The following is a 15,123-nucleotide window of genomic DNA, read 5'->3' as shown; positions in this document are numbered from 1 at the left end:
CTTCCTTGTGAGCAACAACCCTTTCTCTTATCTTTAAAAAAAGTGTTTATAAGGTTGATATTGGCAGTTGATTATTGTCTCATCAAAAAGAAACGAAAAATACCAGTCTCAGGTTGTTTGTATGGTGGTTTCCTCTGTGTTAGCGTTGTTTAAAGTATGTATGAATTAAATTTTTCATATTGGCTTTGTCGTAAATTTTGAGAACAAAACATGATCTGAAGTTACACAATTTATTTAACAGTCAAAATGACATTAAACATCACAAACATAAATGGATAAAATAAATGTGATATTTTCAGAAAGCATATTGGTTATAAAGTTACATGCTTGTGAAGCCGTGATAGATGACAAGGTATTTCAATTGATCCTTTCATTTAATGTAGAAACTTTGAGTCCTCTGATGCTTCATATGAATTCTGATAAGGGCATCTCTTTACCGAACGATCAGTGCACAATTTCCTGAAATGTAACAACAAAATATTCAGTGAATTGCAAGAATACATGACCGGAAACAGTTGAACGACCTTTTTTCATAAAATTAAATCAAAACGCTAAAGATAATGACGGTATGGGATAGAAAGGACATACATATAATATACACACAGACACAAGAACATCAAAACAACAGAAAATACTGATTGCCTTTCATCTAATCAAACAAGGAATAAAATTAATTACCCAAGAAGGGTAAACCAATCCTTCCATACCCGTGCTATTGTTATGTAGTTAAAGCCCTTACACTTTTGTATTATGTTGTATATGTTAATATGTTAACCGTTACTATCTTCAATGTATGTTCTTTATACTAGATATAAATGTATTTATACATTTATCTTTGAAATATTTCCCCTTGTATATAAACCACAGTTTAACGACATTTGGTTTATATACGTTATTAAAAATGGAGGTTTATTAGCACATTTAAACTGATTTAATCATACAATAGTTTGTGTTTAAGCCAAAATAGGTCTACATGGACCACGTGTTCATTGTTGTTAATCTTTGTTTGTACGGATTACTGTGGAGTCAGTGTTGGTGGTTTGTGTCGTCTGTTGAACGGTCTAAACTTTTGGAAATTTCTATTTACCGTTTTATGCATTTATACATGATTTATGCAAGATAATTATAAAAAGTCCATTCTCAACCAAAATAAACACATTCAAATAGCAAAGTTAGCATCCCATCTAAAAAGTTTTCAAACAATTATTTTAAACTGTTTCAAAGATTTACAGTCTTTTTTAAAGCAAAATCGTGCATCGGAATACATGATTGTTTTTCTCTCTCAAAACATGTGCCGTTGGCTCTTGCAAGCTAAAATGTTTTGTTTCTTGATCGTAACTTATAATTAGATATTTACCTGTTGCCAATTATCTCAAAATAATGAGCAGTCAATCAGTTTCAAGATTTGAATTACAGAATATATTTTATGTTTTTCTTTTAATTTCCTCTCGCACATTAATCTTTTGTGAACCATAAACTAGTTTCAGATGAAAGTTTATTGATAACAGCTTTTAAATAAACTCATCATAGATACTATAATTTGTATTTTGTATTTGCACCAGACTATCGTTTCGTCTACACAAGATTCATCAGTGACGCTCGAATAAAAAAAGATGAAAAGGCCAAAAACAGTACTACGTTGAAGAGCTTTGAGGACCAAACATTCCTAAAATATTTGCTAAATACAACTGAGGTAATTTATTCCTAAGGTAGGAAAGCCTTAGTATATATAAAAAAATCAAAATTTTGTTAACAGTTAATTTATAACTATGACCATATCCATAGGAAACCTTGTTATTTGATACTTACTCTGTTACAGTGTCCATTTTGACATTAGCTGCATAGAAGATAAAATAGATTACATTATGTATCAACTAAAAAAAATGCAAAGGAAATCTCTACACTCATACATTCATAAATGCATCAGATAATATCCATGAAATTAATAAACGATAATACAAGTAATTTAAGTTTACAAACATTTTAAATTTTGATAGATTACATTCCGCACCTGTTTTGATTTTACTGAATCCTTGTAACACGATCAATATCATTTTGAATTAATGATGTCAAAAGTATTTTGTTCAAATTCAAAATAGACAAATACAGGAATATTATTTTAATAAAAGAAAAAGTAATGCCGCAATTAGTAAAACAAAATCGCAGAATAGTTTCAAGCAAAGCAGTCTAATAGTTTTGTTCAAGGCACTATATGCGCGTTTTACACTATATCATTGCTGTCTTTTGGATTAATTAAAATTTAGCGAAAATGCAGATAGCATCTTTTCTCACATTGCATTGTCAATAAGGGACATCACAGGCACAGTTAGCTTTGCTTCATATCTTGATTTACATCTTGAAATTGACAGTTTATTTTAAGTTTATTTCGGACTTTTATTTTCAAAAAATGTTATATTTTGTTTTCTTATAGGAATACCTTTTGTCATCCTACTACCATGTGTGTGTTTTATTTCATTATTTCATTATACTAAGAAACGTAGACAGTCTAAAACAACTTACACGAGAAGAAACACGCATATTGATACATTAATTAAGTACAAAGATTGTGGGAAACCTTTTGGATGATCAATACAAACTATTTATTATCTGAATTCTTCAGGGATTTCATAATTAATCAGGTTACATACGAAAAAGGTTATTGTAAGGAAGACAGAATGCTCATAGTGTAAATCCTAAATGTATTAACTTATGTTTTGTTTTGTGAACATTTTCCAATGTGCATTTAATTCAACATATATGAAAACGATCAGTAAGGCATCAAATGATCAAAATGAAGAAAGAAAATAAAACCACCGATATAGATTAAAAGGAAAATGTCTAATATCTTAGAAGAACAACCGACAAAAGAAATTACCATCGAAAATTAACTATTATTGATTTCCTTAATGTTTTTTTTTATTGAAATTACCAAAAATATATTTGTCCCATATCATACACTTTTTAGATCTGTTGTACAACCGTATGATGACACTGGTTGGTGACTAAAAAACTGTAATAATAATTATAACGGGAATAATCTTAATCAAAAACATCTTAAAAAAAACTGTCTTTATGCAAATCAAAACGTAAGCTCCACCTGATCAGTTGAAAAAAACATTGACAATACTAATTTCAAACTTTCACATGTGGCAAATGTTAATCAACCTAACTCTTCCGGTAAGTAGTCTCTCGCAAATGTTACTTTATATCAGTCGAGTAAACTCCCGCGTCCCTCAGATAACACTTTTAAAATGCATTGAAAGGCCGATGATTAGACACCTAAAATTGCATGAAGATTAAAATAATTCAACCCTTTATATTCAAATATGTTGAACTATTCTTAAATAAATTAAATAATTTATGCCGTGTATTTCAATAAATACAGAAAAGTAATCTGTGATTTCATTTGAACCTTATAAACATGTAATTATTGAAAAAGACTGACTTGTTGTTTTAGATTATTGAAAAGGACCATTTGTAAATGACTTGTATTTCTTTGTCTTCAACTGGACACTATAAGCTTATTCGTAATTCTGGTTGTACGGAAGGAAACAATAAAGATATCAATCACGTGTCGAACAATTATATTATTGTTTACAAGAGAGAATATATTTTTATTAACTGGATGGCTGTTTGGAACAAACAAGGAAACACATGTTGAGCTGACACAACTTATTTAATGAAACTAAAGCAATCTTTCAGTATTCCCGTTATTTATATCAACTATCATTACAGCACCTAATTGGAACAAGACTCGACTTCTTCCTCCATAAGTGTCAGCTAAAGATTGAATGGTAATATTAGCAAACTAAAGTTTTCTGGAATTTCATTAAATAAATGAATTGATCAATCATCAATCATCAATGATATAACAATTTCCAAAGTGTCGTGTTGTAAAGTGGCATCAAGTACAAAGGATTACCTAACATAGCGCTACATTTTAAAGTATTTGATTGAATTCAAGACAGACACAAACGCTGTTTATATCTGATGACTATTTGTTACTAAAAGAGGGACGAAAGATACCAAAGGGACAGTCAAACTCATAAATCTAAAACAAACTGACAACGCCATGGCTAAAAATGAAAAAGACAAACAGAAAAACAATAGTACACATGACACAACATAGAAAACTAAAGAATAAACAACACGAACCGAAGATGAACTTTGATATTTTGAATATTTTGTGCAAAATGATTATAACATTTCCTATTCAAAAATATTATACAACACATTCAAACGATGACTTTGTTTAGTATCTGCTGTTATTTTGAACATTCGGTTTTATTTTCGTCTTCAAATATTTTTTTCTATCATAGCATGTTGTTTAAATCTATTCAACTACGATAAATCAATCATTACCTTAAAACATTAACCTAGAATGAAGTTCTATTTTGTTTTGCTGCAGTTACAATAGAAAAATGATTTTGCTGTTCTGTACAAATTCCATGCATGTTATGTTTAAAATATGATTTCGAATGTGATTACTTGCCAGTAGAGGACGAAGGTCAAATTTGTAAACAATTATATAGTTTCAAGAATAAATAAAACACATAACGTATAGTAATAAAATTAACGGTACCAATTTTCTTGCACCAGATGCGCATTTCGACAATACATGTCTCTTCAGTGATGCTCGTGGCCAAAATATTTAAAATCCAAAGCTTATATAAAAGATGAAGAGCTATGATCCAAAAGGTCCAAAAAGTATAGCCAAATCCGTGAAAGGAATCAGAGCTTTGCATGAGGGAGATACATTCCTGAATTTATAATAATTTCTATCATTTTGTAACAGTAAATTTTAATTACACAAAACATCCGTATTTTCATGCCAGTACCTATATCTATACAATGCCCAACATGAACAAATGATGATTTATTGAATTTTTGAGTATTGGAGAGTTTGTGAAGAAAACAATAATGAAGAGGGACAAACCTGCATTATCGTTCGACCGTTCATTATATATTCTTGTCATTGTCTCGATGAATTGGTCATAATTGTAACAATATTTAGAAAAAAAACCAAACGAATGAAAACGATGTCAAACAATATTTTCAATTTGAGGCGTCGATTTAACACTAAAATCTACCTGTTAATGTTCCGTGTCTTCCATGTGTTGGTGCTAAGCCACAAAGTTTACAAGCCACACGAAATTCTTTCTTGAACTTTTCTGAAAAACAAAATTCGAATGTCATAATACTAGTATGTAATAAAGTTCTAATTTCAAATCGTCTGTATTTTATCTCAAATCATTAGACTGAGGATACTTCCCAGACCGGTTGATAATTTGTTTAGCATCAGCATGTGGTATATTTGATCCCAGTTCTTCATATGTCGACAGTTAAAACTTCAATCAAATAAATGCGTGGCAGGCCTTGTGAATTTGAAAATTTAGTTGTCAGAAGTGAAGTAGTATCGTATGACAGTCGACGCAGTAGTAGACTATCTCTATGATGAAGGGTCGTGTGTGTACTAAGAGTGTTTTCCAGTTTGTATGGGTTTTTACACCCAAAAAAATCGAACTTTATTATTTCAATTTGCATTTGCATTTGGTTTTGTTAGTGGTGGTGTAGATATTTATCAGTAGAACTATACTACTGCAGAGGATTTTTCTTTACTGTACATTTACCAGATTTTCATCTAAACAATTTTGGTTTCAATACCTGATATTTGAAATAAAATGAAATGATAGAACTATAACTAGAAAAGCTAGCAATTTTTTGAAAACTGGTGTTATTCGGACTAATAACCTGATAAACATTAGACTTTCATACCGACAAAGCTACCGTAACGATATAGTACTATGATATTTCAATATCAATATTACAAAAAAAATCGTTATGTCATTTGGAACCAAATACGAAAATAATAGATATTGATGCGACTCTAAACGATATAACAAAGAATATTACTCTACACGATAAGATATCAAACTAGCCAATTTCCATTAATACATTTCGACATTCACTAACAAAGCTGCCATACTTATATAAATCCTTATAACATTATGCAAAAGTGCATCTTGCTTACCAGTTTATTTATAGTAATTTCGAATGTTACAGAAGAACTTACCACTCATAAAATTATAAATTACAGGATTGATGGCACTATTGAAATAGCAAAGGAGATGAGACGTTAAAGTTGTTAAAGCAAGGACATCTTGATTGGTTGTATTTGTCAAACCCGCATATCTACAATAAAACATAAAATGGTACGTTATAGTTACTACAATGACATTTTGGTTGGTTCTATTTGTCATACCCGCATATCTACAATACAACATAATATAGTACGTTATAGTTACTACAATGACATTTTGGTTGGTTGAATTTGTCATACCCGCACATCTGCAATACAACATAATATGGTACGTTATAGTTACTACAATGACATTTTGATTGGTTGCATTAGTCATATCCGCATATCTACAATAAAAGAGGTACGAAAGATACCAGAGGGACAGTCAAACTCATAAATCGAAAATAAACTGACAACGCCATGGCTAAGAATGAAAAATACAAACAGACAAACAATAGTACACACGACACAATATAGAAAACTAAAGAATAACCAACACGAACCCCACCAAAAAATAGGGGTGATCTCAGGTGCTCCGGAAGGGTAAGCAGATCCTGCTCCACATGTGGCACCAATCGTGTTGCTTATGTAAGAACAAATCCGGTAAATAGTCTAATTTGGTAGGTCACATTAATAAAATGGAAGGGGATTGAAGTGAAGACGTAAGGAACATATCTGATATCATTTGTGAAACGGTTATTCCATAACGGTCAACCAACTCGTGATGGCGTCCGTAAAATTTACGAAGGGATGATTTCAACTTCACCATCTGGAACTCTTGGTTTAATAGTTTTCTTGTGAGCAGCAACCCTCTATCAAGAAAATCATGATAGGAAATGCAAGCACAGGAATATCGTATCAATTTGGAGATAAATACCCCGTATTCAGGTGCTGCTGGAATGTTGCTACAAAGAAATGGAAAGTTCACAATTGGAAAAATGAAATGATCTCTTTTGTAGTAAAGTTTTGTTTTCAACCGACTCTCATTGTCAATTTCTAGATGTAAGTCAGGATATGAGGTCGACTTAACTGTATCTGTAGTATCCTTTATCTCTAGTTCGATGGGATAGATGCGTTCCACATAGTCACCATTTTTAAAATTATTTAGTGAAAGAACGTCATCTTTATAGCGGAACGTAGAGTTAAGGGATATAGCTAACTTTTTATCTGCAATAAAACATAAGAAAACTAGAATGACATATTGGTTGGTTGTATTTGTCATACCCGCAAATCTACAATAAAACATTATATGGTACATTATAGGTACCTCAAGGAAATTTTGGTTTGGTTGTATTTGTCATACCCGCATATCTACAATAAGACATTAGGTTGTACCTATAGTTACTGCAGTGACATCTTGATTAGGTGTATTGGTCAAACTCGTTAATCAACAATAGTAAATAATATATTACAACAGAGGATGGAATGTTATTGTCGCTACGAGTATATTTAAATATGTTATTGCATAATTTTAATACAAAACAAAACAATTAAGTTGAAAAAGAAGGTGGTCTTCTTTTCTGTTCTTTATAAGGGCAAAATAGTATACGACGGGATAGGTGTAAGGACAAAGACAATTTTAAATGTAGCGTTCGTTAAACCATTTAAATACAGGAGAGAAGACGAGACGCTGTGTATTGCATGAAACACATTATATCGCATCCTTTTCACTCGAATTTAAACTATAGGTTTATATTTTTAGTGTTTATCATAAACGTTACAGAGAGACAAACGTACGTATTACAGACATGTATGTTGTTTAGTAAGATAAAAACAAAATTGTCAAACACTTCACATAATAGTATGAACGAGTAATTATGTTAAAAGGTAATATAACAAAAATACTGAACTCCGAGGAAAATTCAAAACGGAAAGTTCCTAATCAAAAGGCAAAATAAAAAGTTGAAACTCATCATACGAATGGATAACAATTGTCTTTTTTTTTTACTTTGGTAAGAAATTATCTGATCTAGACAATGGTAGATTGAACTTGGTTTTATAGCTAGCTTAACCTCATGACAGTAGCATATGTATTGACAAAGGTGTGCAAACAAAACAAACAGACATAATGTCAAAATTAGGGGTATACACCATACTTTATGAAAAGTAAATACATATCTAATGCATGCCAATCCACAACATGACCAAAGGAAATTATTCATGTTGCACTCTTATCGTCTTTTATCCCCTCAGACAATATAGCCCTATAATTTCAGCATCTGTTATTTCATCCCTGATACACTATAGTTCTTTTATTGTTCTATTATACATAAATTGTTTGATATATTGAAGGAAATGTGATTATATCAAAAGTATATATATTTTAAGCCATTTAGATGATTTTAAATACTCATCTTTCTAACATAAGGGTGTCTTTAAATTTCAAATTGTAAATTCAGATGACGGTGGTTGTATATAAAAAATTAAGAACATTTTTTTTTCTATCAAAACAAATCAAGGAATTTCTGTGAACAATCAACCTATTGCATAAACATTCTCGACCTTTTCATAAAATGTTAATAATGTCGAGAACATGTGCGTGATATATTAAATAGGGAAGTTAAGACAGTCTGTGCTTATATTGCCATGTGAAGATTGATACATAGAAAATAACAGTATTAACACTTTTTAGTGTAATATTGAACATGAAAAGTACAATTCAATTAAGACCAAAAATTGAATTAGCTTTGAATTTCGTGCGATGTACTCATATGCAAAAGTTAGATACAATAAATCTTTGTTGGTAATGTCTGCAACGACAGAATAATTACAGTTCTTTTCAGAATTTGCATGATTAGTAACAAACGTAACGTTAACTAAGCGAGACTTTATTATAAGCACATGCATTTGCATCAATATTTAATGAATATAGCAATTATAATCCGATAAGTATGTCCAATTAGTACAACAAATTTTAATTTTATATATTACGACAGTACACAGATGTCAGATATAGCACGTGTTCCTTGATGTCTGTGGCAATTATTGTATGGTCCTAGGTATAACAATACAAAGTAGGATTCTTAGCACGTGTACCTTAGATGTCTGTGGCAATTATTGTATTGTCCCAGGTATAACAATATGTAGTAGGGTTCTTATCACGTGTACCTTAGATGTTTGTGGCAATCATTGTATTGTCCCAGGTATAACAATATATAGTAGGGTTCTTATCACGTGTACCTTAGATGTCTGTGGCAATTATTGTATTGTCCCAGGTATAACAATATATAGTAGGGTTCTCAGCATGTGTACCTTAGATGTCTGTGGCAATTATTGTATTGTCCCAGGTATAACAATATATAGTAGGGTTCTTAGCACGTGTACCTCAGATGTCTCTGGCAATTATTGTATTGTCCCAGGTATAACAATATTTAGTAGGGTTCTTATCACGTGTACCTTAAATGTCTGTGGCAATTATTGTATTGTCCCAGGTATAAAAGAGAGACGAAAGATACCAAAGGGACAGTCAAACTCATAAATCTAAAACAAACTGACAACGCCATGGCTAAAAATGAAAAAAACAAACAGAAAAACAATAGTACACATGACACAACATAGAAAACTAAAGAAAAAATAACACGAACCCCACCAAAAACTAGGGGTGATCTCAGGTGCTCCGGAAGGGTAAGCAGATCCTCCTCCACATGTGGCACCCGTCGTGTTGCTTATATGATTACAAATCCGGTAAACAGTCTAATTCTGTAGGTCATATTCATGAAAGGGAAGGGGATTGTAGTTACGACGTAAGGAACATATCCGATATCATTTGTGAAACGGTTATTCCATAACGGTCAACCAACTCGTGATGGCGTCCGTAAAATTTACGAAGGGATGATTTCAACTTCACCATTTGGAACTCTTGGTTTAATAGCTTCCTTGTGAGCAGCAACCCTCTATCAAGAAAAGAAAATCATGATAGGAAATGCAAGCACGGGAATATCGTATCAATTTGGAGATATATACCCCGTATGCAGGTGCTGTTGGAATGTTGTTACTTAGAAATGGAAAGTTCACAATTGGAAAGCTGAAATCATCTCTTTTGTCGTAAAGTTTTGTTTTCAACCGACCCTCATTGTCAATTTCTAGATGTAAGTCAAGATATGAAGCCGACTTAACTGTATCTGTAGTATCCTGTATCTCCAATTCGATGGGATAGATGCGTTTCACATAGTCACCAAATTTTTAATTGTTTAGTGAAAGAACGTCATCTATATAGCGGAAAGTAAAGTTAAAGGATATTGCTAACTTCTTATCTTTCTTCCTCAGAAGTTCCTGCATGAAGTCAGCCTCATAATAATAAAGAAACAAGTCGGCAAGTAGAGGGGCACAGTTTGTTCCCACTGGGATGCCGACAGTCTGTTGAAAAACACGTCCTCCGAACGTTACAAATATGTTGTCAATCAAGAAATCAAGCATCTTGATAATATCGGTTTCAGAGAATTTTTTGTTTGAATCAGAGTGATTCTTTACAAAGTATGATTTATCCCTCCCTAAGACAAGATACTTGTATCTACGTTGGCCATTCTTTTTTATGAAGCAAAGTAATACCAACTCTTTCAATTTGTCTTTTAGTTTGGAATGTGGAATACTTGTGTTAAGAGTAGAAAAGTCAAATGTTTTAATACTGTTACAAGATGAAAGAGAGTTAGATTGTATGTACTCTAAAAGATCTTTGGAATTTTTAAGTATCCACATCTGATTCACGCCACCTCTAGAATAGGCAGTTTCACAATAACTTTGAAGCTTGTCTTTGATTGCTGATAAAATAGATGTTAATAATTTAGAAAGAGGTTTCGTGGAGCACTTGGAAGACCCAGCAATATACCGTTGTTTGTAAGGACACTTATGTAGTTTAGGTATCCAATACAGTGATTGAAGATCCAGTTCTTCATCTTTGGTTGAAATACCAAAGGAACAAAGAACAGACCTATGATTATCCAGGATTTCCTATTTGGTAAGTGTCGTGAGGGTATATGTTGAGTTTCCAAGTGAATTGTCTATACCTAATTCGTTTATCAAGCAATTAATGTAGTGACTTCTACAGACAAAAACGATGTTATTTGGGGCTTTGTCTGCGGGACAACAACATATTTATCATGGAGGTCGGATAAGTGTTAGCAACATTTGGGTCTTTAAAGATTGATGTACCATGGGCCCATTCAGTTTCTTGATTCTGATTTGTATTAACGACCTCACTGCCTTAATCCATTCGGATAGAGTGTCTACGTCTTCCTTTTCACGTTTAGCCAATTGCCTGGCATAATCCTCGACTGAGTTCTTCAAAATTTTAAAGTTGTATTTCCAATTGATGGATTTAGGCTCACGATATTTCGGACCTTTCGATAACACATTTCGTAGAGAAGTGTTATTAACAATGTTAAGGTCACCGGTAATAACGTGGCCAGCAGGATTATATATGAATTGGGAACTAGCACAAGTGCAATCAGGAGGTTTAGACTTGAAGTCGTCAATATCGAGATCCTGCAAAACGCGTTTGTAATTGAAAATTTTAGTTGCAATAGGTTTGGTATATGTATAAGAAATTATTGGTACAGACTGGTCTTTGAAATAAGGAGGTATTTTCGATTGAAATAATTTATGATGAAGGATATTGCCTAGGTTGATGCCATCGAGACTTTTGTTGGCAAAGGAAAGATTTAGAAAAGATCTTTTCTCTTTTTCATCTTTTCCAATGCAAACTGGCTTGAAAAGTCTGTGACTTGCAATATCCGAAATTATAGCTTGAAGTTTGTATTGGTTTGAATAAGGGTTTGTAACAGTGGATTCCAAACATAAATTGAACAGAGAATGAAGTTTTGAAAGGGGTAATGAATAAAGTTTCGTGCGAATTGTGATGAATACTTAACGGCTTTTGTATGAATGACAGCAATTTATCTTACCTCCTATACATTTCTAGGAATGTGATTGGTTAAAAACGTCCTCGTGGAAACCGGGTATATTTAATATTAGGTTAGTAGAGAGGCGGGGCTTATTTCATACACGGTTAGTAGTGGAGTTACGTTCCTTTATATTCCATATAAGGTAGTAGGGAGGCGGGGATTATTTCATACACGGTTAGTAGTGGTGTTACGTCCCTTTAGAAAAATAGTACGGAGAAAAAAATCTTAAAACATTCAAACAGACGTAAAAATTGATGATTAAGGTTGAAATAAATTCACAAAGCACATTTAAATCTAACAAGTTGTCATTGTTGGCATCTGTTTTTGTAGGATTAATTGAGTAGTTTCTTAATCATGTTAAAGCTAATTGTATTGAAGACTTGCTCATTTTGATAGATCACTGGTCTAAATTTTACACGTGAAGATAGTCGGCAAGATAAATTCGTTACATAGTGTGCTTCGCTCTCACCCCATATGGAATTAACTGACCCCGTATCTACCGTATTAGGTCACTAGCACACTATGTAACTAATAATATAGTAGGTTTCTTATCACGTGTTCCTTAGTTGTCTTCCAGGTATAACAATATATATACAATTATTGTATGTCTTATCACATGTACCTTAGATGTCTGTGGTACTTATTGTATGTCTTATCACGTGTACCTTTGATGTCTGTGACAATTATTGTATGTCTTATCACGTGTACCTTAGATGTCTGTGACCATTATTGTATGTCTTATCACGTGTACCTTAGATGTCTGTGACAATTATTGTATGTCTTATCACGTGTACCTTAGATGTCTGTGACAATTATTGTATGTCTTAGCACGTGTACCTTAGATGTCTGTGGCAATTATTGTATGTATTATCACGTGTACCTTAGATGTCTGTGACAATTATTTTATGTCTTAGCACGTGTACCTTAGATGTATGTGGCTATTATTGTATGTCTTATCACGTGTACCTTAGATGTATGTGGCTATTATTGTATGTCTTATCACGTGTACCTTAGATGTATGTGGCTATTATTGTATGTCTTATCACCTGTACCTTAGATGTATGTGGCTATTATTGTATGTCTTATCACCTGTACCTTAGATGTATGTGGCTATTATTGTATGTCTTATCACGTGTACCTTAGATGTATGTTGGTATTATTGTATGTCTTATCACGTGTACCTTAGATGTATGTGGCTATTATTGTATGTCTTATCACGTGTACCTTAGATGTATGTGGCTATTATTGTATGTCTTATCACGTGTACCTTAGATGTATGTGGCTATTATTGTATGTCTTATCACCTGTACCTTAGATGTATGTGGCTATTATTGTATGTCTTATCACGTGTACCTTAGATGTATGTTGGTATTATTGTATGTCTTATCACGTGTACCTTAGATGTATGTGGGTATTATTGTATGTCTTATCACGTGTACCTTAGATGTATGTGGGTATTATTGTATGTCTTATCACGTGTACCTTAGATGTATGTGGGTATTATTGTATGTCTTATCACGTGTACCTTAGATGTATGTGGCTATTATTGTATGTCTTATCACGTGTACCTGAGATGTATGTGGCTATTATTGTATGTCTTATCACGTGTACCTTAGATGTATGTGGCTATTATTGTATGTCTTATCACGTGTACCTTAGATGAATGTGGCTATTATTGTATGTCTTATCACGTGTACCTTAGATGTATGTGGCTATTATTGTATGTCTTATCACGTGTACCTTAGATGTATGTGGCTATTATTGTATGTCTTAGCACGTGTACCTTAGATGTATGTGGGTATTATTGTATGTCTTATCACGTGTACCTTAGATGTATGTGGCTATTATTGTATGTCTTATCACGTGTACCTTATATGTATGTGGGTATTATTGTATGTCCCTTTTGGTCATACAGCTCTACATTTGTTACTGTGCTTATAAATATTTGGCTTTTTTTGTTTGGTTTTGAGCGATTCTAATAAGGGTTAATCTATAAAAGTACTTCAAGAGCATACATTTTATAAAGTGTTATTTCAATTTGTCTATAGAATTGGGTGGATATTTATGTTGGTGAACTTGAAGTTCTTGATAGTATCACCTCAGTGATCAGTGTTTCGGATTCTGACATGACACATTACACACTTTTTTTTGTAAATTGCCGGTTGAAAAATTTAGAAAAATTCTCATACGTAAGTTCATATGTATCAGTAGTTATAACTTTTGTTAGTATTTGAGAGTGGTTGATGGAGTTAAATAAAGACAGACGCATTACATTTGTACAATCTTCTAATTTCTTTTTTATAAATCCTGAAGTCCAAAACCTTTCCTAATACACATCTATCGCAATTCCAGTTTTTACAAGGAGGAATTGTAATACTACTGAATTGCATCTTATTGCATCTTAAACATTAAATGGGCTGTTTTCTTTTCATAATTTTAGAACAGTCTTTTATCTTTAATAGTTTACCGTCACATTTATGTAGTCATTGCATTAATAGATCTATTATTGTATCATAACTATTATGATCATTTTTTTTTTAATAAAATGATAATTGTTTTTATTTTTATGTTTATGTTTTTATTTTTACATTGTCTTATATTTATTTTAGCTTTTTGTATGTTTCAATAAGCTTAATGTTATTCAGTAAAAGCAGTTTAAGTGATACCAATAGCAATTTACGTTTCTGTTAAACTTTTGGAAATTGATAAAACAGAACGTCTGATTTCATACATTTCATTTCAACAAAGAACGCCCTTTATCCTGAGTTATGTAAAGTTTTCCCAATCAAACGGAACCCTATGACAAAAAATAAAATGTGTTAGGTATATAACGGCATCATGGCTTAAAAGAAAACTTTTTCGGTAGACAAAAATATTCAAAAAGCACAAATACCAAGCTTCAATAACATCATCAAACATAAAAAAGATCTTTCATTGCATCCAAGTGTCTAATGGGTATTTCTTTCAAGTCTTATCAATTTATTTTTATATTAAAGGTAATTTTAAAAAGAGCAAATATGTTTTTTATATAAAATTATTCTGCTCAGCGTGTCAGTCAATTTCAAAGTTAGTTTCCTCTTTATATAAACACATTATCAATTATGTACTACTGATGTAATTTTCTGGATTTACCTTAACCTTGAA

General features: G+C 32.1%; 1 protein-coding gene across 1 annotated transcript in view; it reads right to left on the bottom strand.

Moving 5' to 3' along the window:
- Nucleotides 1-216: 216 nt before the first annotated feature.
- Nucleotides 217-15,123, bottom strand: part of LOC139504869 (orexin receptor type 2-like) — a 48,380-nt gene continuing 33,473 nt past the window's right edge. Inside the window, exons 4-7 of the mRNA XM_071294776.1 lie at nucleotides 6,074-6,192; nucleotides 5,091-5,171; nucleotides 1,810-1,837; nucleotides 217-459 (exon numbers count right to left, since the gene is read on the bottom strand). Of these exons, the coding sequence (XP_071150877.1) occupies nucleotides 375-459; nucleotides 1,810-1,837; nucleotides 5,091-5,171; nucleotides 6,074-6,192 (313 nt within the window). The 3' untranslated portion in view covers nucleotides 217-374. The remainder of the gene's footprint in view (nucleotides 460-1,809; nucleotides 1,838-5,090; nucleotides 5,172-6,073; nucleotides 6,193-15,123) is intronic.

This window comes from Mytilus edulis, chromosome 1, assembly GCF_963676685.1.
Source record: "Mytilus edulis chromosome 1, xbMytEdul2.2, whole genome shotgun sequence".
NCBI classification, from domain to species: Eukaryota; Metazoa; Mollusca; class Bivalvia; order Mytilida; family Mytilidae; genus Mytilus; species Mytilus edulis.
The sequence above is the reverse complement of the archived record's forward strand: the minus strand, read 5'-3'. Positions and strand labels throughout refer to the sequence as shown.